The sequence below is a fragment of the Sapajus apella genome, unplaced genomic scaffold, assembly GCF_009761245.1.
Source record: "Sapajus apella isolate SASKATOON/1434 unplaced genomic scaffold, GSC_monkey_1.0 scaffold177, whole genome shotgun sequence".
NCBI lineage: Eukaryota > Metazoa > Chordata > Mammalia > Primates > Cebidae > Sapajus > Sapajus apella.
In genome coordinates, this window is record NW_022437117.1 from 584,339 (window position 1) to 610,215 (window position 25,877).

General features: G+C 33.6%; 1 protein-coding gene across 4 annotated transcripts in view; it reads right to left on the reverse strand.

The window, feature by feature from the left end:
* Positions 1-25,877, reverse strand: part of TLL1 (tolloid like 1) — a 240,976-nt gene that overhangs the window by 124,554 nt on the left and 90,545 nt on the right. For 3 of the 4 annotated variants that reach the window (XM_032268275.1, XM_032268276.1, XM_032268279.1), the window contains 2 exons: positions 4,931-5,041; positions 1,269-1,349 (listed from right to left, as the gene is read on the reverse strand). In XM_032268275.1, coding sequence (XP_032124166.1) covers positions 1,269-1,349; positions 4,931-5,041 — 192 coding nt within the window. Of the gene's footprint in view, positions 1-1,230; positions 1,350-4,930; positions 5,042-25,877 lie in introns of all 4 variants that reach the window. The other variant, XM_032268277.1, reaches the window with a different exon arrangement.

Below are 25,877 nucleotides of genomic sequence, written 5' to 3' on the forward strand. Positions count from 1 at the left end.
AGTTAGAACAGATTTTGTTTAATAAAGTCTCATGATATTTAAGATTCTTGTTATTCCTGCCAGTCCCTAATCCTTCAAATCTAAACTGATATTCTATAGCACAGCCTAAAATTATGAATATTACATTATACAGATAGTAAATGAAGTAACATTAAGACAGACATGGTCTCAGCCACCTGTACCAAAAGCTATCTCCATTCCAGTTTCTTCAGGATTCAGATTAAGGTCTGCAGCGGGATTTAGAGGTCAGCACGCAACATGAACAAAATGCATTCTATTCTGGAGCAGCTTTCAAGTCTACAGCCTTTTCCTTTTCTTGGTGGCCTTTCATGATATTTTTGTTGCTGTTTTTCCTAAATTTATGTGATTATTCTTTCTCATCTGTCACTGTCAATATGAATATCCTACCACTGGTATATACTTTGACACAACAACTAGGGACTCTGTCCCTAACATATCTGTCTTTTCAATAGCCTGGAGCAAAGTGTCTTTGCTTGGGAAAATTATTCCTTGGAAGTATGTACTTGGAGCATTATTTAATAATCCATCAATTTAAGGAGTGTTAGAATATGAGCTATGCACATGGGACTTTTAAAAACTTCTAAAATCTACAAATAGCTTATAATACATTCAATACTGTAAATATTAACTAATTATAAACCAGAGATAGTTTTTCTGAATGTTTGTATATGTTTATATATATATAAACACACATATAAAAATATATATTAATAAACATATAAATATATGATTTATATATATATAAATGATTATAAATAGTTTTATAAATAGTTGTATATCATAGTTATATACATTTATAACTATTTTATATTTTTTTGATTGGTCAAAAACATTTTAACTTTTTTAATCCAGTAATTAGTTTTTTCATTTTACTTTAAGTAGATTTTATTTCAAAACAAATAACCATGATATTTTTTCATTTGATTACAATTGATGCAACTCCAGGGTTTCTAAAAATACCTTGGTGTGATGCCCAATTGACTGGATATAAGCATTAATAATAAAATAATCACCTTATATATGTTTTAACAAAGAGAGGCTTAAAACAAAGAAATATTTCAAATTATTCCAAATGATTTCTAAAGGGCTTTGATTAAATATGAGCTAACAAAATAAAATTTTTTAGAATATATCCCTTACATAGTTCACATAATAATGGCACACTGATTTTAATAAACTGAACTGCTATGAGTATACTATTTACTGTACATCAAGTCAAGTGTTTGCAACTTTAAACATTGATATACCAAAGCCAATTCTTCTTATCTTCTCTATAAGTTGATAGAGGGCCCCTCGCTTCTTTGACATAGCATGGTCTCCAAGTCCACCTTAAAGAATAAAAGGTAACAATTAGGTTAAACTCAAAATATGTTAAAATTATTGCAAATAAAAAATAGTCATAGGCAACATTGATTTCTCTTTGGCCATTTTTATGTGGTCTTAAAGTGTTAAAATTATGAATATCCATGAATCTTTGAAGAGGGTAAAAATTCTACAGCAACCAGTGTTGGTAACTAAAATAAGGGGATGGGGAGACTCAGAGAGCAATTTAAATGACTTTATTTGGACATCATGACAATTGAGTCATCTATTGATAATTTGAAACATTTTTCTTTACTGTGACCTTGACATCACATAGTGTTATATAGAATGGCAGCAAGTTGCTCTGCCTGTTGATTGCATGCCAGCTATTTCCCCAATGCAAACTGAATATTTTCAGAGGCCAAATAAGCAAATGGAAATAAAAACATTAAAAGAGCAAGTGTGTAGTGCAAGTTTTCCTCCAAAGCTTCCATTGATTTCAAAAACTTTTTAAAATCTTATGACATTTTGAAAATCTAGTTGAATTTATAAAACTCAATAACACAATTTGGAAAAAGCCACAAGAATCCAAACGAATGTTCAGCTGCAAAATATATTCTGTTACACTGTGTAATTTGAAAAATTTATAAAAGACAGAGTGTAAAAAAAGTCTGTAGTGCAAAAGGAATAAGAAAGGGTAGAAATAAGGCAATATGTGTTCTTGCAATTTTACCAACAAAACCTAGAAAAGGTAGATTCCTGTCTTAAGTCAGAAAGCAGAGTATTTCTCCAGATTATCATTCAGGGCCTTTATAAAATGCTGCTCTCAGTTTTGTCACCTATTTTCTCTGTTCTCCTTGAATTTTTATTAGACAAATAAGAAAGAGTTATCATTGAACAAACAACCAATATAACCACTAATGACATGTTAAAAAGTGCCTATGAATTTGTACTAACACGGAGTGCGTATGGTTCATAGAGTATCTTTGGGCTAAGGTAAAGAAAGCAGTAATTTCATAAGAAAACAAACTATTCACAAATCACTTGAATAGATCCCCCCAGTATCTATTTTTTATTTAAAATTAATACTGAACATAATTACCTAGATAGAAACTAAAAATAATAATAAAATCTATAGCCATATAAGTCTCTTAAAAGAAAAATCAAATAAGTCCTTATAAGGCAAATAAGTTAGAATGCTTTTTCACTGACTAATAATCTACTTAATTGCTTGCATTACATGGCCACATTTTTGCCATGCATCTTGAGAAACATTTTTGAAATTTTTTCATTGCACATTTTAGAAAGATGAGGTAATACTTAAATACATTCATTCCTAAGCAATGAAGAAAAACATTTTCAAAGCATGGCATCTATGATGTTTGAAATGACCATTACGTAACAACTATATTTATATTACATTGTTTGAAATTCAACTGAATAGTGTAAGTTACTATCGAACTTTCAAACATGTGCCTTCGACAGAAGAATTTCAAATTTTTTTTTTTTTTTTTGAGAAGGAGTTTCTCTCTTGTTGCCCATGCTGGAGTGCAATGGCACGATCTCTGTTCACCACAACCTCTGCCCACCCCGGGTTCAAGTGATTCTCTTGCCTCAGCCTCCTGACTAGCTGAGATTACAAGCATGTGCCAACACACCTGGCTAATTTTGTATTTTTAGCATAGACAGGGTTTTTCCATGTTGGTCAGGCTGGTCTTGAACTCCCAACCTCAGGTGATTGCCCACCTCGGCTTCCCAAAGTGCAGGGATTACAGGTGTGAGCCACTGCACCCAGACAGAATAAATGTCTTTATTATTATCAGTATAATCTGTTTTATTCTATGTCTAAAATAACATTTTTTCTTCCAATTGTTACAGTCTCTGAGTTTAACAATAAATAAAATTAAAGAACAATATTAAAAAATTTTTAAATCATAGAGAATTGATGCCTTCAAAATAATTGGAGAAGGCAGGTCAAAGAAATGATTTAAAGCTTAGAGCTAATGAAAATTTTAAAAGAAGTTGGAAATGAAACTTATGATAAACCTAGCAGTTTATTGTTATATCATTGCTCTGCTTTCCAGAATATGTTGCCTCCATGACAGCATTACAGGTGATAGATACAGCAACTGAATATTTTGGCAATGAACATAATCTACAGGATACACTATCTGTGATGACACTATGCAGCAAGATTAGCCCCCGTATTGATATATGTTTCAGAAAATATTGTCACTATGCATAACAAACAACAAAGCACACTATCTTTAAATAGTATGTGTTATTATTTTAGATGGATTTCTTAGGCTTTCTCTTATATACCTACAATTTTAAATACATGATCATGGTTTTTGATTATATAGAATAATATCCTTATTCTTACAAAGTGCATGCTAGACTACCTAATGATATTACGGTGTTGTGTTTCCTGCAATTGACTTCAAATTTTGTTTTAAGCACACTTATGCATGTATGCACACACACACACATACACACACATGCTCAGTGAAAATAATAAACTATTAAAAACTGCTGAATCTAAGAAGTAAGAGTACCACTATTCTACAATCTAAGGAGGTAGAAATATTTCTATATATTTAAAACTGGTCATAGAAAAGAGTTGCAAAAAATAAATAAATAAATAAATCGGGCAAAGTAAAAAGTCACAGTAAAAAGTCTTAAGTCCTTAATATATATTTATGTTAGATACCAGAAAGGACTACATATGGTATTTTCCACAGAATAGAAGAAAATAAAAATACTAAAAAGCGAGAATGCAATGAAATCAAAAGCATGACATGAAATAAAAGTTTTAGCTGTTAATATAATTACAAAAAAATTTTAACTTTCTAACCTCGCAATTCTCTCCAAAATAGTATACAGAGTAAAAATTTTTCCAAGATACAATAATGAATTTTTTAATTTTAAATTAAAAAATTTTTAAATGAGAACTGAAATAATCTTTTACGTATATCAAGTTTCATACAGGCAGAATGTAAACATGTTCAAATCAACTAAAATTAAAATTGCCTTCTGGGGTTTTCAAAAAAATTATATATATATATATATATATATATATATATAAATTTTCCAAATATGTTTCTATATAATTTCTCTACGAATAATTCATATTTTGCAACTCAATAACCAAATGACAGGCAACTTAATATAATACTAAAGAGGATGAAATCTAGCTTTTCTCAGAATTGAATTCCGATTCTGACATGGCCACTTCCTGATGATGTGACAATAAGAAAGCTATATAGTCTTCTAAATCTCAATCTGCTAAATTCTAAAATCATAGTAATATTAGTAGCTACCCTGATGGGGTTGTTATGAAGATTCAGAGAGTTAATATCTGCAAAGCACTTAAACCAGACCTAGTATGTAGCAAATACTACAACATGTTTGGTAAAAAATAATAATAATAATAATTAATAAAATTAAAACTGTGAATAAAACCTGCATTTCTAAATATGTATATTTGTGTATAGGAAGTCAAAAGTTGATTAACAGGAGACTAAAAATGATCCAAATATATTTATAGCATTTCAAGAGTATATTTACCCCAAAATGAAGACAAATTTTCTTAAACAATCAACCATACCTGTGGTATGTCCAAGGTTTCCAAAGGGGTTCTGAGTAAGGTCAATTGTGCTATCTATTTGAAAGATATTTAAGTCTTCATCATCTAAGGCAATATCACCCCAAAATATAGCTAAAAAAGAAAAGTTGAATTAAAATGTAAAATATTTCAGTGAAATCAATACCAACAAGCTAATTAGAAAAACATTGTTAAAAATATAGAAACATGGTCTAGATAGAGACAGGTCTTTCAGAAAGTAATCATAGCTGAATGTGTTGGACCTGTTACAGGACAAATGTTAGCCACCTGTAAAAGGCAATGACTCCATTTTTTTACACTGTTGTTTGGGAAGGAGGAAAAATAGTTTCCTTGAATAAGAAGGTTACTGATTTATGGGGATTCTAAAGAAGGAAATAAGCAATCATGAGCTAATTTGCAAATATGTGAAAATCTGATAAGAATGACTACATTTTCTGTGGATTCTTGTGCCCAGCAGCAGGTCTTCACTGAGAGGAAAAAGAAAAGGTAGTAACAAATAAACCATATGATATTTTATAAACTAAGTTAATTTTATAATGCAAGGTACAATCAAGACAAAAGAATATTGTACTATTGTAGCAATTCATTCACCACATTTCATACATTTTATAATACACTTTATCTAAAAGGGCATTGCCTCTGAGTCTCTGTAAAATGGATATATAAGTATCAAAAGTAATACTTAAGTCAGCATTTATTTAGGCAACAACTAGATGCCAGACTTTTGATCTTTAATGACCAATATAACATGGTCCACATTTTCAAGAGGCTCCAAGTCATTACCCTAAAACCTAAAAACACTCTCATTCTGTCTTTGTTTTCTTCTTTTTGAGTCAGGGTCTCTCTGTCACCAGGTCGGAGTGCAGTGGCGCGATCACGGCTCACTATAGCCTCAACTTCAACCACCCAGGCTCAAGTGCTCCTCCTACCTCAGCTTCCCAAGTAGCTGCGACTACAGACACACTCCACTGAGCTGGGCTCATTTTTGTAACGCATGCTAATTTTTGTATTTTTTGTGCAGAAAGTGTTTTGCCATGTTTCCCATGCTGGTAATGAACTCCTGGCCTCAAGCAATACTCCTGCCTCAGCTTCCCAAAATGCTGGCATTACAGGAGTGAGCAACTGAGTACATTCTGACTCTATCTTTTATGCCTACTCTTTTATGCTACTTAATAAAGCAAAACTCTATAAACCATTGTGAAACCCCATGGGAGAGTTCATTGATAACCAGTATGTAAATTTCTCTTTTCAGGTTAGTCATGTACATTAGTGAGACAATAAAAGAGCCTCCCTGTTTGAGTACAAAGTAAACCAACCAATCCCTTAGTACTGCCAGAATCAAAGCACAGTAACTTCAGGAAGCACAGAAAACTTGAGAAATAATAAATTAATCATGAAGCACACTGAAAAATGCCTAGAAATACAGGGATATTTGTTCTTTTCAGGTTTACCAATTTTCTTTACTTTTTAACTTTCTTCAGATTTTATTTCCTGTGAAACCAAAACGAAAAGAAAGAAAATACATTACAATTTAGAAAGTGACAAAATCTATGCTTTTCAAATTACTGTATTTCATTGGATTTAAATATTAATATTTATGAAGTTTACCAGCATAGAGAATTAGTTATTTATGAAGTTTAAATCAGCTTATTTATGAAGTTTAAACTTCAGTCCTAAAATCTATGCAATGCTTTAGGCTTTGATCAAAGGCTTATCATATAAAATTATTCATCCAGTGCAAAACTGACATGAGATAATAAGGAGGGGGTTAGATTTATGTGTAAGTCGAGAAATGAAGAAAATAGAAATTAGTACAACGTAGGTTATCACTTCAACATATGGAAAAATCTTTATTATAATTAGATTTCTCTCTTAAACTCCTCACTGCCCCTATCGCCAATAGAAAGACAGTCTAAAGAAGCAAACAGATGCTTACTATTGTTCACTATCATAGCAGCAAAGCCACAAAGATTGTACAGAATAGTTTATAACACTAGCTAAGAGGGTGGTTTTGATGCCTGAAATTGAATCCAGATTCTAATCAGCTTTGTACAGATGCAACAGAAAACACCAATGCTCCAGTGTCCCTAAAGCCAGACCTCCCAAGAAACTTACCCAAGTTAAATATTTTACCAATTATAATATAAGACTTCGGTTTTCATAAAAATAAATGTTACACTTTTTTAGATTGTAAGGTAAATCGAAGTTGACTAGTTATTTGAAACTTCCATCAGGTGCATTTATGATGCAAAAAGCTGCAAGCCTCCACTGGCAGGGACTTTCAGCCTGTCTTTTCCTTTCTTACTGCTGATAGAGTGTGGTGACGACTAGACGCTGAAGCAGTGCTTCACTAACTTTACTTTGCTTAGGAATCATAGTGAATCCAGCCAAAATGCAGACTCTGATTTGATAGGTCTGGAGAGGCGCCTCAGATTCTACATTTCTAACAAGCTCCCAATCACTTCAAATAATTGCCGTTGTCATCTTTATTAGTATTAATTTTGTTCTGCAAGAATAAATTCTCACTCTTCTTTGAGTCAGCAAAATCAAGGCACTCAACCAAGCAAAATGTACTTCATCAATACTACATTTCAAATAAAAGCAGAACACATAAAACAAAATTTAAATTTTTATTTTCTTGTAATGGCTTTTTATATGCAGTAGGATTCATGTCTTGATGGATTATATCAAACACAGATCAACAGTCCAAGGATGAATCACTTCGCAGAAGCAAAAACATTACTTCTAGAGAGAAGAAAAGGCACCAGGCCAGATGATACTTAAAAGGAGAAAAAAAAAACAGTTCCAGAGGACATAAGCCCATTTATTTATTGTTATTTTTTCTAACCTAATAACTTTTCAGAGTAGTTTGGCAGTTCTGAATACACCATAAGTTGCTTCAGGAGAAAACCAAATATTTCTTTGAAAGAAAGCAATAGTGAGTGACTAAGCCAATTCATTTAGGGCCAGACTTGATGCACTGTCACCCATATACATCTTTAAATCTTGATATGCTCAACAGAAAAAAGACATGTTAGAATTTTCAACCTGTCACATAGCTTTAAATGCATTTCTTCTTTATATTGCACACATTTAAAGATTTCCTTAATTCATCTTCTATTTAAATCTATGTCCTATTTCTGTATTCTAAAATATTTTACTTATGCATTGGTACAGTAAGTTGGACCATGGCAAATTATACTTATATGCATTAGGATTTGCATTATATTTAATATATATTTGATATTTAGGTGCAAAAATACATATGAAATTCTCAAATCCACTTTGGAATTTTGTTTTCATTTTTATGTGGTATTTAGTATTTATTTTACCTCAAAAAACAAAATTGGAGAGAAACAGTCTTAAAAGTATGAATTATCATTTATTTGGCTCATTTAATACATGATTTGAGGTTAGTGAGATCAGAACTAAAAAAAAAATGGGAAATTGGTTATTGGGATGATACTAGGAAAATGTTCAAATGGAATTAGAATATTTACTATGTGTTTGGAATTCTGCTTGGATTCTTATGGTCAAATAGGGGGTTGGAGCTAACCAATAGGCCAAAATTAAATGTCAGAGAGAACAATTTTTAAGCTACATGGAAAACCACAGGTTTCGTTTTTCCCCTAAAGGTTATTTGCCTTCAATGCACAACAAACATTTTTTTTTTAATCAGAGACTAAAGCAGACAAAGTATTTTTATTGTAATATGCAGAATAAGTGCTTTTTATAAAATAATGTATTCTGAGAATAAGCAATTCAAGATTGTGATTCCATACACCTTAACTTTAAAAAATGCCACTCCCACCCATGTCCCCAATTCCTCAGTGAGCTTTACTTCTTTGGTCTGAAGCTGAGGCCATCAGCTTTAAGGAGGCTTTAAGTTTGTGATTTCTGAAAAGCTACATGCAAAAATATGTATGAATTTATAAACACAAACACCACATATTTTTCTGGGAAAAGTCCTCGGTAGATTGTTAAAAGGGGTCGGTCACACAGTAAAAAACCACTAATGTTGCCAAGGGTGAAGACTTTCTGTCCACTCAGGAGAAAATACTTGGAAACTAAATACCCTGAAGAAAATGAATACATTTATCTGAATTAACATTAAGATATCTGATAGTTGGTTGCCAGTCCAGAGCACAATGACAAGAAAATTGAGTCTCGTTAGGCCTTGCCAGAACACCTCTTCAGAAACCTGCTCTTCCCATTTGACCTAATTAAGTATCTGTACTTCCATGTTCTGACTGGGCTTCTGTCATGTTAAGGTCTGACACGGGATTTCATAATTGTTTTCAATCATCTGCTTCCTCAATCTAATTTTGAAAATACTGACAACAGGAAGCATGTATTACTCACCTTAAAATCCTCAATGTCATAGTACCAGAAATAAGTAGGTTTTCAATTTACATATTCACAAAAATGTGAATGAGAATATACCATGAATTGGAGAATAAGTTGTGTGTAACAAAGGAGTCCATATAAGAATTTATGAAGCTAGATGTGCTACCTATTTGAGAAATTTTCCTTAAGAACCAAAATACTAGATATTTTACTGTTTCAAGGATAAATATTTCCAAGGCCTTCAATCTCTACTGGATTACTCTTATAAACATTTTTAAAGCAATTAAAAGAACCCTGCCTTTCTTTTTTATTTTAGTAGTATATATTATTAAATGTAATTATGGGAAATGTGCCCCTTTTCTTCAAACACCATACTTACATGCTCAGGAAATACATGATTGAGCTAGAAGATTAGTTATCTTGAGATTTATGGGATTGGAGGAGATAGCTCAAAGATTCAACAATAGCCAAGAGCATTTGTTCATTATACTTTTTCCATATACAGTTTAAGCTTTCTGCTTTTATTGATAGTGGATTTAGGGAGGAGAGATGATGTCATGTGAAGCTCTGAGAAGGCTGCTTTAACTGTTCTTGCTCACAATGAAGGCATAATGAAAATTTTCTCAGGCAAAGGCAACAGTAAAGTCTCAAAAGTCAACTATTTTTACATGATTGACAACCACTGAGCAAATTCCCGAGGAAAAGTAAGACTTGATGAAAGTTCTAAGATATACATGTTAGCTAATGTTACACCAGTTAAAAGAGAAAATAATTTTCTGATGGCATTTCATATGCATAGAATAAATTTTCCACCAAAATGGCACACAAAATTATTACAAATTCCAAATTTGAGAAACAAATATCTAAAATTTCAAAAGCTCTTCATACAATAGAAAAATAAATACAAAAATATCTTACATAGAATCAGAAATACTCTTCAGAAAAATACATGTTTTAATGTTGAATGTATCTTTCTTACATTTCTAATCATAAAGAAGAAAGTATTTGCAGTCCAATTATTTTAGTGTTTGTTCATACAAAGCCATCTCATGCAATATTTTATTTAAAATATTTATTTTTTTCAGAATCTACTTTTCCACTTTTACCATACATTACCACATAAAATCAACAGAAGAGTCCAATCTACAAATAAAATGTGCTTGCAGTAAATTACTAACAATTAGTTAAATAAAATTGTTTACTAATTCTTTCCTCACACACTGGATTAGAACATATGTCTGGGAACCTGACTTCCACGTGGCCAATTGAAAACAATATGTCTTTACCCAGGGTAGTTTTGTTGAAGGATGGTAGGAGTACGAAATAAGAAAGCTAGACTTTGGATAATTGGCTCTAGGAAGAAAACAAGAAAGAAACTGTCCAACGATACTTCAAATTTAGAAGTTCCTTCAGAGAGCATAGAGCTGTTCCTCCAGTTAAACACTGTCTTCTTCAATGACTTATTAAATCATGAAATAGAACATAATCTCAATACACAATCAGATGTCAATCTGAAGTGCAATACAAATCTATATACAGATACACATATATTCTGTTGATATAAGGACTGTTCCACCAGAATATGAAAATGTTTGATAAGAAAGGCATTTTTCATGATATTTATTAGTTTCAAGATGAATCAAGATTGATCAATCCATTCTGAGCTTAGAACACAAGGAGTATGTTGCCTTTTTTTAATCCTTTTCTGTTTTAACATAATTTTACATTATGGATATGAATAAATGCTAAATTTCCAAATAAACACATCTTTCTATTTAGGTCAGAAAACAAAATTGTTCCCATAACAAAGATCCATTGAAATATCATATCAATCTGCTTTTATAGCCCACAATGTCTGTGGATAGGATTTCTCAGGACATTTTTAAAATATCACCCATACCACAAATATTCATTCTGAACTCTTTGTCTCAAAAGGGAAAACATTTACAGAAAAGTGCTTTGATCCAGAAACGTAAAAGTAAATATTGAAACTTTTTTGTGTTTATGGCCTAATATACTCTCTCCTGAGCTTTAAGAAAATAAATTATTGTAGTTCGCAAGTTTTTAAAAACTTCTATTATTACACTGCTCAAATATTAAGTATATAATCAACGACTAGTGAGATTTAGTTTATTTATATTTCCCACATTATCCACTTTGTAAGAACAGGGCAAACATTTGGTTTTTTTCTTCCCTTATGCTTGTAATTGTTTACATTTGTGGCCAGGGTAGGAGTCAACTCCGATACTTCTTTTTGAATTAAGTTTCCTTATTTTCCAAATATTGACACTAAGTCTGGGAGTAAATCTTGATCTCTTTCTGGAAGTAAGACTGCTCATGCAAATCTGTTCTTTTTTATATACATTGCTTTATGGTTTACCCACTGGTTGGTCATTTCTTCACACAAATACAAGAACCATTTTTCCCACTTTTCCCCATTTTTATTTAGTCTGTTTTTATGATAGATTGAGAAAATCTGTACTCCAACCTTTCTGGTTATTGTTATCATTGTAAAAGATTTTCCTTTCAGCATATATCAAAGTCTGGAGTCCTTTCTCTTTGGCTAATACCTCACACTGCACAGCCGTGAAACAACATGGCCTGAGTGAAATCAACTTTACAAAATTTAAAAACTCATTGACTCTCTGAAACTTTTGTTAATATATTGATTTCTACTTCTTCTTTTCATAGTCTTAGAGACCTTAAATAATTGAAAGAATATTTGAAGAGAATTTTACTCACTCTAAAATAAGCACAAAATTGAAGATCTATGAAATATCCCTCTCAATATTATTTTCAATGTTTTACAGCTTTATGTTAGAAGTTTCATAGTGTCAGTAACATGTATTACTATTAAATGCATGACACATTATTAATAAAGCACCCTCACCTTATTCCATTTGAGCCACAGAAAACTGTGACATTGACTAATACTATTAACTAGCTGATATAATTTACATTTTAAAAAAACTTCCCATTCTCTTATTGCCCATCATATTATTTGGTGTCTACACTTTGCTTAATAAAGCAGAGTCTGTTAGTACTGATGACAGGTCATTTCTTACAGTAAAATTATTCCGAGTCAGAAGCATCATCTAAGAATTTCCCTTTGAAATCAGGCTAATGATCCATCTTAACAACAGCAGTCTCATATAGGAAATGAAAAAACAGATGATTCCCCCCTTTTCAGATTTGCAGAAACAGGGATCGTGCCTGTAATGGCACACAGAGATGATACATTTAATTGAAAAATGAAAGTGACATGCAAAGAAAACATTTACTAAAGGAAAATAGATTCATCATAACTTGCAAACTGGTAGCAACAAAACCACCTTGGACCATACCCATGTTCTAGGTGTAATTTCAATGTTAAGGAATCTGCCAGTGTTGTTTCAAAGCTTGTTTGAGATAATAAAGGAAAGATGGAATTCAGATACACATGAAAACTAAGTAAATAAAATCTTCATAAATATCAGCAAATCATAGTCTTTACTATGTCCTTTTAAAATTTACATATTTAGAACTGACATTCTAAGTTTTAGCTAGTAGATATAAATTGGAAATTTGGCCCATCCAACCCTCCAGTCTCCCTGCAGCATTACTGATTAACTAATTTAAAATGCATACTTTGACTCAAAGCTTATCAGCTCTGTAAATCTTTGGATCCAAGATAGAACTGTAATTTTCCACTTAAATTATTCACAGCAAAAAAAAAAACAAAAAACTGTTGAAGGAATCCTTTTGTAATCTTTGGAAAACAAACAAAAAATCCACAGGTTTGTATGTATTTTATTTCGCTTGTAACAATATAACATCCAAAACATTTCGGTAATCACTATCTCTTGGGGAATGAGTGTCAAAATCTATTAAATAATCTGGTTAACTGAAAGACAACCTCCTTTTCAGTAAAACTAGAAGAATCATGGGGAAAAAAAACTCTATAGAGGATGAAGGCAATTATCATCTGCTTCTCTTATTATCTGAGTTTCAGATAATTATATTGGTTACTCTCTCATGCAAAATTTTAGAAATAGAGTAGTTTACCATTAGGGCCTAAAATTTTGTAAAGAACTCATCAATATTAAGTCGCATTAATGAAGCCATCAGAGGCTTACAAATCAAACCAATGTCTAAAATGAAGCCCTCCAAAAATAATAGATTTTTTAAAGAACCGTTTAAAACATTTTATTATACTCAAAAATTATGAGATGATTTAGTTATCATTATAATTTATTGAACTTATATTTTGTGACTGATATTGTGCTAGGCAACAGGAATTCAAAAATAAGGCAATGTCCCTTAGAGATTAATAATTTAATACATCAAGTAGACTCTCTTAACAACCACTTAAAGTCCATTTTAAGTTGACTGTTTTGCCTTCTATTTACCATTTTAAAAATTCCAGTAGGCTCAGGTATTTGAAGGCTACTTTGAATATTACAAATAGACATCTCTGCCAAAATTAGTCATATTATCGCAGCAACTGCTCACAGGATGTCTGGTTTTACCAGTTCTGTAAATTTGGTGCTAACTACACATAATCCTGAGTTATCTCTGAATGACAGCCTATTGCTACAATTGGCTGCACATTTGAATTACTTTATTTTCTTAGGCTGTGCCTGTAACAGGCATTAATTTGCACTTCACAAGAGACCACTAACTTAAATTCAAGAAGAATGCGCTATAAAGAATAGAAGGATATTTCCAGGGAGATGGAAACTTTTGATGAATTTGCTTGAATTTAAGGTCTGGGTTGAGCCTTGCAGACTCAGAAACTCTGTCTTGCATGTTTTCCGGAATCCATTACACTTGGAAATACAGACATCCTTGAGACAGCCCATATGAGATTGTTATCATGAAAATAAAGTGCCAGCTCATAGTAAGAACTGTAAAAGGGATTGGACCCTCAGGATATCTGCCCAACATACTCTCAATACAAATAAAACTATGTGAAGAAAACCCATGCTCAGAAGAGTGCTTGTTAAACATGTAACCAGAACAAGAAAGATTACTTACATGCTTCCAATGTTTAATAATATCAGTCCATTAGGTCTTTAAGCAGAGAAGCTTCCTACATGGATACAGTTTGGATAGGCACTTTCAACATTTGCCTCTGAAACTGTCTTTTTTTTTTCCCCAGTTTTCACATCTAACCAAAACCTTTCTGACTGACATATTCTTTTATTATCCATATTAATATAGTCAGTCAACCAGATTGGTTCTCCCTCTCTATTTAGAAATCATGATGTATTTCAGCTATATAGAAAAGCATACTCACCATTGAGTTTTGCAAAAATCTGAACAGCTTGCAAATTTTGCCTCAAATCTTGTTTATTTGTTTTTTTACATAGAGAAAGGGTTTTGCTTTGCCACCCAGGCTGGAGTGCAGCAGTGCGATCACAGCTCACTGACAGCCTCAAACTCTTGGGCTCAAGGAATTCTCCTGCCACAGCCTCCTGAATAACTATGCATATAGGTACACACCATCATGCCTGACAAATTTTTTATTTCAGATTTTTATTATTAGACTAGTGCTTACACTATCTATGTTTCCCTTCTAATTACCATGACCCTGAGTTCTCTCAGAGTAACCAGTATCACAAATATAGTATTTGTCATTCCCATACCTGCTTCTATTCTTCCAAACTCATATGTATCTGTGGAAAAGTATAATACTTAATTTTGTTTAATAATTTTAAATTTTATATAAATATCATTAAACCCGTTTTCTTTTTCATCTGTATTATTTTGTACAATATTGAATATATGATATTTGTTATACACATTTGACTATAGGTTTTCTTAATTTCTAAGTTAGTCTTTTATATGAATATAATATTTATTTGTATTTTTTCTATTAATATAAATTTATGTAGTATCAAACATTTCCCTAGTATAAACAATGCTCTAGTAAACACCATGTATTGCACAAGACTTGTCTAGGATATATACCTAGGTAGTCAATCAATGAATCATAGGATATGCATGTATACACCTTTTTTAGAAATTACCTAGAATTTGAATACAGAGTGATAATGGCAGCAGCAATAGCAACATAATAATGGAATATTCTCTGATCCTGCTGTAAAAACACAGGACAACAAATATTAAAAAAAAAAAAAAACTCAAAGACCTTTGGACAATATATTGCATAGAACTAGGTTACAAAGTATCACCTCAAGCCCTCAAATATCAGTGGATGGGAACAAGCTGTTTTACCACTCTTCTGCTGCTTTTCCAAGTATAAGTTTTGGTTTACACTGGATGTAGTTTATTTAGTGCAGTCAACTTAAATAAATGCATTTAATTTTAATGCAAAAAATTTTATAACCATTTCTCATTTATATTTTGGGCTTCCGAGCTCCATTTAAACATCATATCTTTTTCTGAGACCATAAAAGTAGTTTCCTGTTCCATTAGTACGTTTTCACACTGCTGTAAATAAATATCCATGACCAAGTAATTTATAAAGACAAGAGGTTTAACTGAGTCACTGACCCACATGGTTGGAGAGGCCTCAAGAAACTTACAATCACGGTGGAAGGGAAAGCAAGCACATCTTATATGGTGGCAGGTGAGAGAGAGTGTGTGTAGGAGGCACTGTCAAACATTTATAAAACCATCAGATCTCATGAGAACTCACTATTGCAAGAACTCACTCACTAAACTTTTAGCATGGGGGAAACTTTCCCCCATAATCCAGTCACCTCCCACCAGGTCCTCCCCTCAACATGTGGAGATTAGGGGGATTACAATTCAAAATGAGATTTGGGTGGGGACACAGAGCCAACCATATTGCCTATATTTCCTAAAACTTCTAAAATCTGACTTTTAACATTTTGTTTTTCGTCCACATTAATGTGTTTTTTCCTCTGTTATAGTTAAATGATTAAAAATCTTTTCATTCAAGGGTGTCCAATTTTTGGCTTTCCTGGGCCACACTGGAAGAAGAATTGTCTGGGGCCACACATAAAATACACTAACTATAGATGATGAGCTAAAAAGAAGAAAAATGCACAAAAAAAAGAAAAAAAAAAGAAAAAAGAAAACTCTTAATGTTTTGTTTTGTGTTGGGCCACATTCAGCCCACAGCCATGGGTTGGACATGCTTATCTACATGAATAACTAAGTGACCCTGTTCCATGTAAAGACCTCTATCATTTTTCCAAATATTTACAATACTGTCTCTGTCATATATCTGTTACATATCTAAGCACTTTATTCTGTCTTATTGGTGTATAGTCTTTAATACCCTACTATATTGGTAACAATCACTTTATATGTATCTTTGTATCTAATAGAAATAGCCCCATACCTATATTATCAAATTTTTCTCAGTTTTTCTTAGCAATATGATTTGCTGTATAAATTTTAGAAGCAGACAGTCAAGCTACAAGAAAAAACCCATGAGGCCTTGATTAAAATTGCATTGTCTATGTAAATTAATATAAGAATAATTGCCGTTTTAAAGATCACAGCTCAACTTATTTTGTTGCTTTACATCTACCTATAAAGATATAACTTCTTCTTCCTAATATATGCCTTGTTAAATTTATTTCAAAGTAAACTTTCAGATTGTGTTTCTTTAATAAATATTAACATTTAAATTATATTTTCTAAGTGTTCCTTCTGTATAATAAAAGAAGTATTATATTTTGATCATGTATTCATCAGATATCCTGAACATTTCCATTGGTTCCAATAGATCTCTTGCATTTCCTGTGAAGACACTTTTACCATCTGAAAGTAGTGTTGTATTCATTCTTTTCCATTCCTCTGTGTGTGTATGTGTGTTTCAGCAAAATGCTAGAAACCAAACCATAACACTGAATATAAGTAGTGATGGCAGGAATGCTTGCCTTATAACTTTTTTTTTTTTTTAAGATGGATTCTTGCCCTGTTGTCCAGGCTGGACAGCAGTGGTATGATCTAAGTTCACTACAAACTCTACCTCCCAGGTTCAAAGGATTCTCCTGTCTCAGCCTCCTGAATAGCTGGGATTACAGGTGCACACCACCACTCCAAGCTAATTTTTATATTTTTAGTAGAGATGGGGTTTTACTATATTGGCCAGGCTAGTCTCAAACTCCTGACCTCAGGTGATCCACCCGCCTCGGCCTTCCAAAAAGCTGAGATTACAGGTGTGAGCCACCATGCTCAGCCATCTTATAACTTTTAAAGAGGCTTCTAATAGTTTCCCATTGACTATGGATTTAGCTAAAAGATTCTGGAAGTTACTTTACCAAGTCAAAGAAACCCCTTAGTTCTCATTTTGGATTTTAGCATTTAGCTTTATAAGAGATTTAACCCATAATATTTTTTCTCTTATTTTCATTGTCCAGTTATGGTATCAAAGTTATACCAACCTTATAAAATGAGCTGGTAGACTTTATTTTTAAGTCATTCAGACAATTTGCATAAGTTAGAATTTTTTTCCTTAAATAGCTGGCAGAAATTGCTTATAAATTTATTCATGCATAGTATTATATTTAAGGGGAGATTTCATTTCCTATATAATATCTTAGATGTTCCCTGCCTCCACTCTCCCTATAAATATGGAGAGCGGGTGGAGGATGGCAGGCGGGGTACTACTACTAGAGTTTTCTCCCTGGTGTTTTCTAGAGAAAGCTTTAATGGTCCGCCCAGTTCCAACCTCAAGAGAGAAGAATTTATTCCCAGATTCTGGGAAGGCTGTTGACTGAAAGACTTCAGCTGTCAGCTCTCTTGGCTGAAAAACTGCCTCACCCATAGCCAAACCCACTTCCTGTGGGTAGCCAGCATCTAATGACTGGTCCAGAAGGGTGTATAAGGGCATAGCTCCTTCTAACCAACATAAGACATCTCTGATGGGTCATCCTAGCATCAGAGTTTCAGATTTGTCTAAGACCCTCACTGAAACTACATTGTATCCCAAGAAATTCCTTTTCCCACACCTGCTTCCTTCCCTTCCTTTTCACAAGAGCTGATCCTGAGAACTCTCCCCGAGTACTCCCCACATAATAATCTCTATCACAGAGTCTGCTTCCTAACCAAAGCAACTTGTGACAGTTGGTGCTGATACTGGTGCACATAAACAGGCAGTGCAAAGGTATTTTGACAATAGATATTTGGAGCTGGCAATGAGAACCCCATCCAAGTTCGAAAGGGAAGCAAAAAACAGCCTCTGGCATATAATATCAGTAAAATTATTAAATCTTTCTCCTGTACTGATGGTAAATTGTAAAAATAAATGCTGGTGTTATGTATCTGGTATTCGTGCAATATAGGTAAAATAATAATTCTAAGGATAGTAAATTGGGTAGCTAATGCTAAACTCCATTGATGCTTTAAATATTAACAAAAGATTGGTCACAATTAATGAATAAAATTAATGAATAAAAGGCTATGAGTAAAAGTCAGAAAGCCTTCTCGATAATATATAAAAAATGTCATCTCCTACAGCTTGTTAGCAGAGAAAACTAAAGATGAGGTCCAGGACTTAATACTAAGAGTTATAGAGTATCCAATAGGGTTGGCCTCTTAATCTCAGCAGGTCAGCTATGCCAGGGTACAGTTCTACTCGGAAACCCTGACATATGGGATAAAAAATATGTGTTGATATACCTGAAAATCTTGAAACTCTAGACTTCTCTGATCCTGTTAAGACTGGTTGGGCACAGTGGCTCACACCTTTAATCACAGCACTGTGGAAGGCCAAGGCAGGTGTATCATCTGAGGTCAGCAGTTTGAGACCAGCTCGACCAATATAGTGAAACCCCATCTCTATTTAAAATACAAAAATTAGTTGGGTGTGGCAGTGTGTGCCTGTATTCCCAGCTACTCGGGAGGTTGAGACAGGAGAATTCCTTGTACCCGGAAGGTGGAGATTGCAGTGAACAGAGATCATGCCACTGCACTACAATCTGAGCAACACAGCATGACTCCATCTCAAGAAAAAAAAAAAAAAAAGAACTAATGCTTACCCTTTGTTAAGGATAGTGCAATATTTTCTCTCCTGAAAGACAACGTGTACCCTTCAAGATTAGCCCTTACCTCCCCTTTCCAGCCACTAAACTAATAATAGGATTAAATTACAACATAGCCTAACCAGAATGAATTGTGCCTAAAATAGGAAGCAAGGCACTGTGGCCAAATGGATCTACGAAACCCTGCCTACTCATAGCCCAGAGAATACTCAAGGGCTCAATTGCCAAGGTAGAGCATGAAGTTGTATAAGAGAGTTTACTTATTTGATAGCACCATCCTGGGATACAGGATTTGATACCCTTAAAAGGAGACTGAAAGACAATGCAAACATGCTTTAAGATGGTGAAAGCTGCACTTTCTTTGAGGCTTTTGGACTTGGACAGAGCCACTACTGGCTTCTTTCTTCCCCAGCTTGCAGATGGCCTATCATGGGACTTCAGCTTTTGGTAATGTGAGCCAATTCCCTCTAATAAACTCCCTTTCATATGTACACATATCCTATTAGTTCTGTCCCTCTGGAGAACCCTAACTAATACAAATGGCTCCTGGAAGAAATGATAAAGCACTGACCTGCATTAAGTAATAGAGAAATACCAGGGAGATTAAAAGGCTCAGAGAAGTAAGCATGATTGAATAAATATACTGTTCTCAGCCAGAATACCCATCAAATGACTATACTTCACTTTGTAGATTCTGCAAGAAGAGTGTTTCCATCATATGAAGGCCCTGAAGACAGATCGTTTACCAAGGCTAGAAGGAACCCATTGGTGAAAGGAAAAAGAACATCACTAAGAAGTTCAGAGTTAGTGTTCCTTTGAAGGCCAAGGCTGATGGTAGAAGACTGACAACAATGGAGATGATAGAATCCTGAAAAGATAGAGATAATAGGGTAATATCCAATTATTATAAGCCAGGTAGACGCAATTATAATGCCTCTCAAGGTTGTAGTCACATATAGGAACACTGATCCTTAGAAAGTTATGAGAGAGTTAATAGAACATGGTATCCAAGGAGCAAAATAGATGGACAGTCAACCAAGGATATTATTCAGGGTATACAATCAAAATAATGAATCCTGGATAATCAGAAGACAGAGTATGTTTACTCCCCACTCCACCACCTACCGTCCAAAACTATCTTACTGAACTTCAGGATACGAGCCAATTTTCAGAGCTGGAACCCATATACTGAAGTAAGAAACAGATTTCCAGGAGGAACAACTCTGTAGCATCAAGAAAATAATGCATAAAGTCCTTCCACAAAGGTGCCAACAGTCGTATCTTTGGATAACCATACACAGGCATTTTAAGGACTGTTGGAAACAGGGCCATTGACAGTGATACATGGAAAATCAAAGAGCTTTCATGGGCTTTTCTGGAACTAATAAATTGAGTCTTGTCCCAGGTTTGACTCACAGTCTGTCCGCTAGGTCTGTGATCCACCTAATGATCATTTTCCAAGTCATAAAATATATAAGTATGATTCACACAGGTAGCTGGCACAACTTCCAGATTTCTTCCTTAGCTCAAGCAATCTGTCTTATAGGGGAAGCCTCTTCGACTGTAATCCACATTCCCTACCCTAGGCAAAATATCAACTTAAAAGCAATTATTCTGATGGTTCTACTTATATGTAGGCTACACAAAGCTGGAAGAGAATGTCGCTCTCACTCTAACCATGAAAATAAAACACAAAAAACCGGATCACTGACAAAACTGTAATTTTTCTGGAACCCAGAGAGCTAACATTACAAAGGCCAGTTGAATTGCATCTAGTGGCAAGCCCCGCCAAAGAGATACAGGACATACCAACTATTTCACCTCTGGCAGAGCTTGAGAAGAGACAACACTCTAAAAGTGATAAGAAGAAAACATCTAAGATTTTTTTAAAAAATTTGAAAGACTGAGTGTAGACTTGCTTCACAATAAAAAGCCAAAGGGAAAAGCCAGCACTCCCAGTGACCCACTGAGAAATTTGGGCTTCTCATCCCCCACAGTTCTGAACTCTGGACATTCGGAGATCCTGATTCATAAAAAAGCACTTTTCTACCAGAAGCTATGCCAAGAATGCCACTGAATTTTAAGCTAATGCTGGGCACTTTGGGCTCTTTGTGCAAAAAGATCAGCAGGCAACATAAGGAGTCACTGTCCTGGCAGAATTTTTTAGCCTGGTTATCAGAGGAATTGGGGTGCTGTCACATAACAATGGGAATGGAGTAATATGTTTGGCATCAAATGAAGCCCTTGATGCCAAATGACCTTCTTCCTTCATGACATTCTTGATCAATTTTGATTCTAGATGCAGCAGCTATGGCCCAAAGGGGCATGGTAAGCAGTGGTTTAGAGTCCTTAGGAATATGAATGGGGGTGATATCACTAGCTAAGCTGCCTGGACCTACCAAGGGAAATCTAATGCTGACAACAAACACTGAATGATCTTGGGGTGGAGAGAGCCCCCATGAATTCCAATTCCTGTTGTACATGATAGATTACCAGTGAACCAATTTATATACATATATACATATATATATATATATACATATATATACTTCAAAGAAGAATAATTATAATCAAATAATGTGATTTATTTATTTATTTTAGAGTATGCTTCTTAACGTTGTTAAGAAACTTTGATTGTTAAGGAATTTCTAAAATGGGAAATTAGAATAGGTTAAAAAAAGTAAAGGTAAAAATTCTTAGAGTCAAGTCATACATGATCAAAGAATAATGTCTATTTTAAATGCTAGCATTCTTATGCCTCCTGTGAATGAAAAAGATTTTAACCCCAACCTCTTCTTCCACTTTCACTTGCCAGGAGAAAATAAATATTGAGTATGGAAATTAACATTTTCAAATAGAGTTTAAATGTCTCAAAGAAGTCACCTGCTTTAGAATATTATATGTAGTCATATTTTAGTTAAACACTCTGTTGTGGTGGATTCCCACTGGATTATTTCCAAAACCACTGTGAATGTTTATGTTTATATTCCTTCCTGATTTTGTTAGAAATCAAAGAATAAAAGGTTCCACAAGAAAACAGCAATGTTTACAGTATCTTAAAATATGCTTAAATAGAATAGAGCATCTCCAATCACAAAAGTAAATAATAAACATGAATATCATCCGAATAATCATAAACATGAACAGGCAAAAACAAAGACTAAAACATTCTTAAAAAGTTTAATTCAAAAAAGAGGTCTTCTACAGCCTTAGAACACTGATTAAAGCTCAATGTTTACATATTATACATAATGAGACTTATTTAGCTTCCTTTGTAGCTTGTGTATTTCCGGCTAATGAATTCCCTTAGAGTTACATAGGATAAAAATCCATGTAGGAACTACAGATTTCTGTAAAATTATACATACAACATTACACAGAGTAAGACCCTAGCTAGGAGTAACAACTTCTAATAAACTTGATATGATAAGAATGTGTCCAAGTGAGAATACACACAAGAGTTTTCAAAGGACCAGTAAAACTTTCATAAGTTAAATGCAACGAATCAGTTAACATTTTAACAAGAGAAAGTCCATTCGAGTACAGTGATTAATAATTCGAAACTTGTGCTCCATTTTCATGACATCAAGAATGCCACAGATCCCTCAAGAGAGAGAAAAGCAGGACCTCAGTAATGTGTGTTAGGTTATCCCTAAAATAATAACAAAAAAACCCCACAACCAATTTATGACATTCTCTGCTATCATAACTTTAATTGATTTGAAGAAAGAGAAAATATTTTTCATATATTTTTCTCATAACTTGGTTTAAAGCTAGAATTGTTGAGACTGGAGCCTGTTCGAATATAAACAACATATATGGAGCATTTTTCTAAAATATGCATACGTTTAAATACTTATAATGTTATGTACTCGACCTTCATCAAGTAAAAGATATGGTAATCCTGATGCTTAATAGTTTAGAGTTGTAAACTCTTTCTAAATGAATGTCTACTGAAATATGTAAAAGTAAAACTACATGCATAATAAGATAGAATATGTAAGCATTTCAATAAAATTAAACACAAACATGAAATGAATAACTGAAGATATCTGGTCAGCCATCAAGAAACAAATTAAAAATTGTAGACTGATCTCGGACTTTCTGGAATAGAACAAAATTTAATATTGGCAAGATAAAATTTCCAGGTTCAAAGAAAAATGTCCCATGGTTATCAAATATCTCTCATAACATGTTGAAAATAACTCAGAAACAAAAGTAATATTACCTAAACTACCCAGAGATATAAACTTAAGGGAGAAAGCAGTTTTCAAAGTATGTTTTGAGTTTTGCTATACGCAAAGCATCTCAATGTGAAATTTAATTTTGCCCAGCTCAAAACACTTCCAGGTTCTACAAGGCTTAACACATACACATTTATATTCTTTCTTTTCACCACTCAGGCAGCAATAAAAGTAGCTTTCTAAACCACAGTCAATAATTCTTTGACTCAAGGTATCTCAGTTCTTTATGTAGGTCATCATAACTATTGCTACAATCACAGGGTGGGAGAAACTCTGCCTTTTAATTTAAAAGATGAACTACTCCAACAATTCCATCTCACAGAAAGAAAAAATGACATTTTGGTAGAAAACATTATGATTGAAATCATTTTCTTTAAAAGAAATTGACATGACAAAACTTATCATCTCCCCTTTTAGGCCAATGAATGTGGCAAAATCGACTTAGATTGTTCTCTGGGAAAAAGTCAATACTTTCACATTCATTTATATATTCATGTACCTAACTATTTTGGCAAAAACAGTCCTTAGCCCAAAGAGAGTAAGGATTGAAGCTTTAACAGATAACCTTACTCTACAGAATAGTGGGGGGAAAAGTATTTTCACTAATCACTTTCTTATTCTATATGCCTAAGCAGAGAACTGATGAATTAGCAATCAGGGATAAGAATTTAGAGCTGGCAATCGGCACAGAAAAAGTGTATTCCAAAATCCTTTGGAAGACAAGCAGTTTGTTTACTATTACAAGAATGGCAGTCCTTTAAGGTATATCATATGATGGCTACTAATGTAATATTTCTTCAAAATATTCAAAACAGATGGATAGGCTGCAAACATTTTTTCCCATTCTGTTGGTTGCCGATATAGGTGAAGGGGAGGAAGGCAGCAATCACACTGCCATGTGTGTACCTATGCAACTATCTTGCATGTTCTTCAAATATACCCCAAAACCTAAAATGCAATTAAAAAAAGGAAAAAAATATTCAAAACAACCTCAGAAATTTAGATATTTACTTCTTGTTTAGAAATACTATGTTGCAAAAGAAAAAGACATTTAAACAAAAAACTCTTGTCAGGTAACAAAATTTGGAGACCAAAGACAGGTAAAACACTCATAGGACGTTTTCTCTGATGTTTAGTCTTAGAGAAGGAATGAAAAAACTGTGTGTGCATTTATTTTTCGTAACAATTCTGTGAGGATAGTTCATCCCTTTTAAAGATAACTGAAGTTCAGTGAGGTAGAGAAACTTGCCTAAGTTAGAAAGGGGTGGAATTCAAACTTAGGGATTTTATCATTATGTTATGTGAACACCCAAATAAACTTTAAAGAGGAATTAGGCTAATCATGACCAGATAAATGATAAACTCAATATAAAGTTTATTCATTGCCTTAAAATTGTTTTTCTTTTTAGTTATATCTTAGTACATCAGCTTTGCATTGCTCCACTCCTCTTCTGTACCCAATATTTAGTGTGAATCATCAAATTCCACTGACTCTGCCCTCTACACACCCCTAGTAACTTTTCTGCCCTTTCTAATGTTCCTGTCAGCAGGTTCTTCTATGCTCTCACCACCTATGAGCTCAACTAATTAGTAGCTTACATACTGGCCTCTGGCATGCCACTCCACACCAGGTTAATCTTTCTGGAACGCTGTTAACATCACTCTTTTGCAAAATCACCAACAAATATCTCCATCTTCCCTGGTAATAGTTCTCAGAGTATGAACATTAGAATTAATTGGAAAGTTAGAAAAAAATGGGGATACCTAAGCCTAACCTCTTGCCATTGGAACATACTCTCTGAAGACAGAACCCATAAATCTGTGTTTTAAGTAGAATGCTGGGTGATTTCTATAAAGGAAAGAGGTCCCCATCCCTCAAAGTCTGGTTTGATCCTTTGCTTCAGTCTTGTCAGCTTTCCAATCATCCAGTGACCATGGCTTTGTTCTACCCTTTTGTCTTTATTCAGGCTGGTTGCCTGTGCTCCTCTAATCCCTGTATTTTCTAAGTTCAATTCAATATCCTTCATGCTACCACTCTAAATACTATAATGTGCTTTAGGTTTCCAGGTAAGTGAGCATTCCACATCAAATTCTTAGACAGCAATCTAGTAAAGTATTAATAGAAGATACATGTGCTTGTCTTCATAAATAGTGGATGTTAACATTCTTTCTCAGTGACTTATTGTAGGCAATGTGAACATTATTGCAAACTGCAGGAATACGTATCTGTGTTGACATGAAGGTTCCTGTCTCCTCCACTGATCGTGTAGGGTCACTTCTCCCCGCCCATTGCTATTTACCTCTAAAACCTTTTCCCAGTCCTTTTCTAGTTCTCAGATTCAATATGATGTGGGTCAGTACAGCTGATAAGTA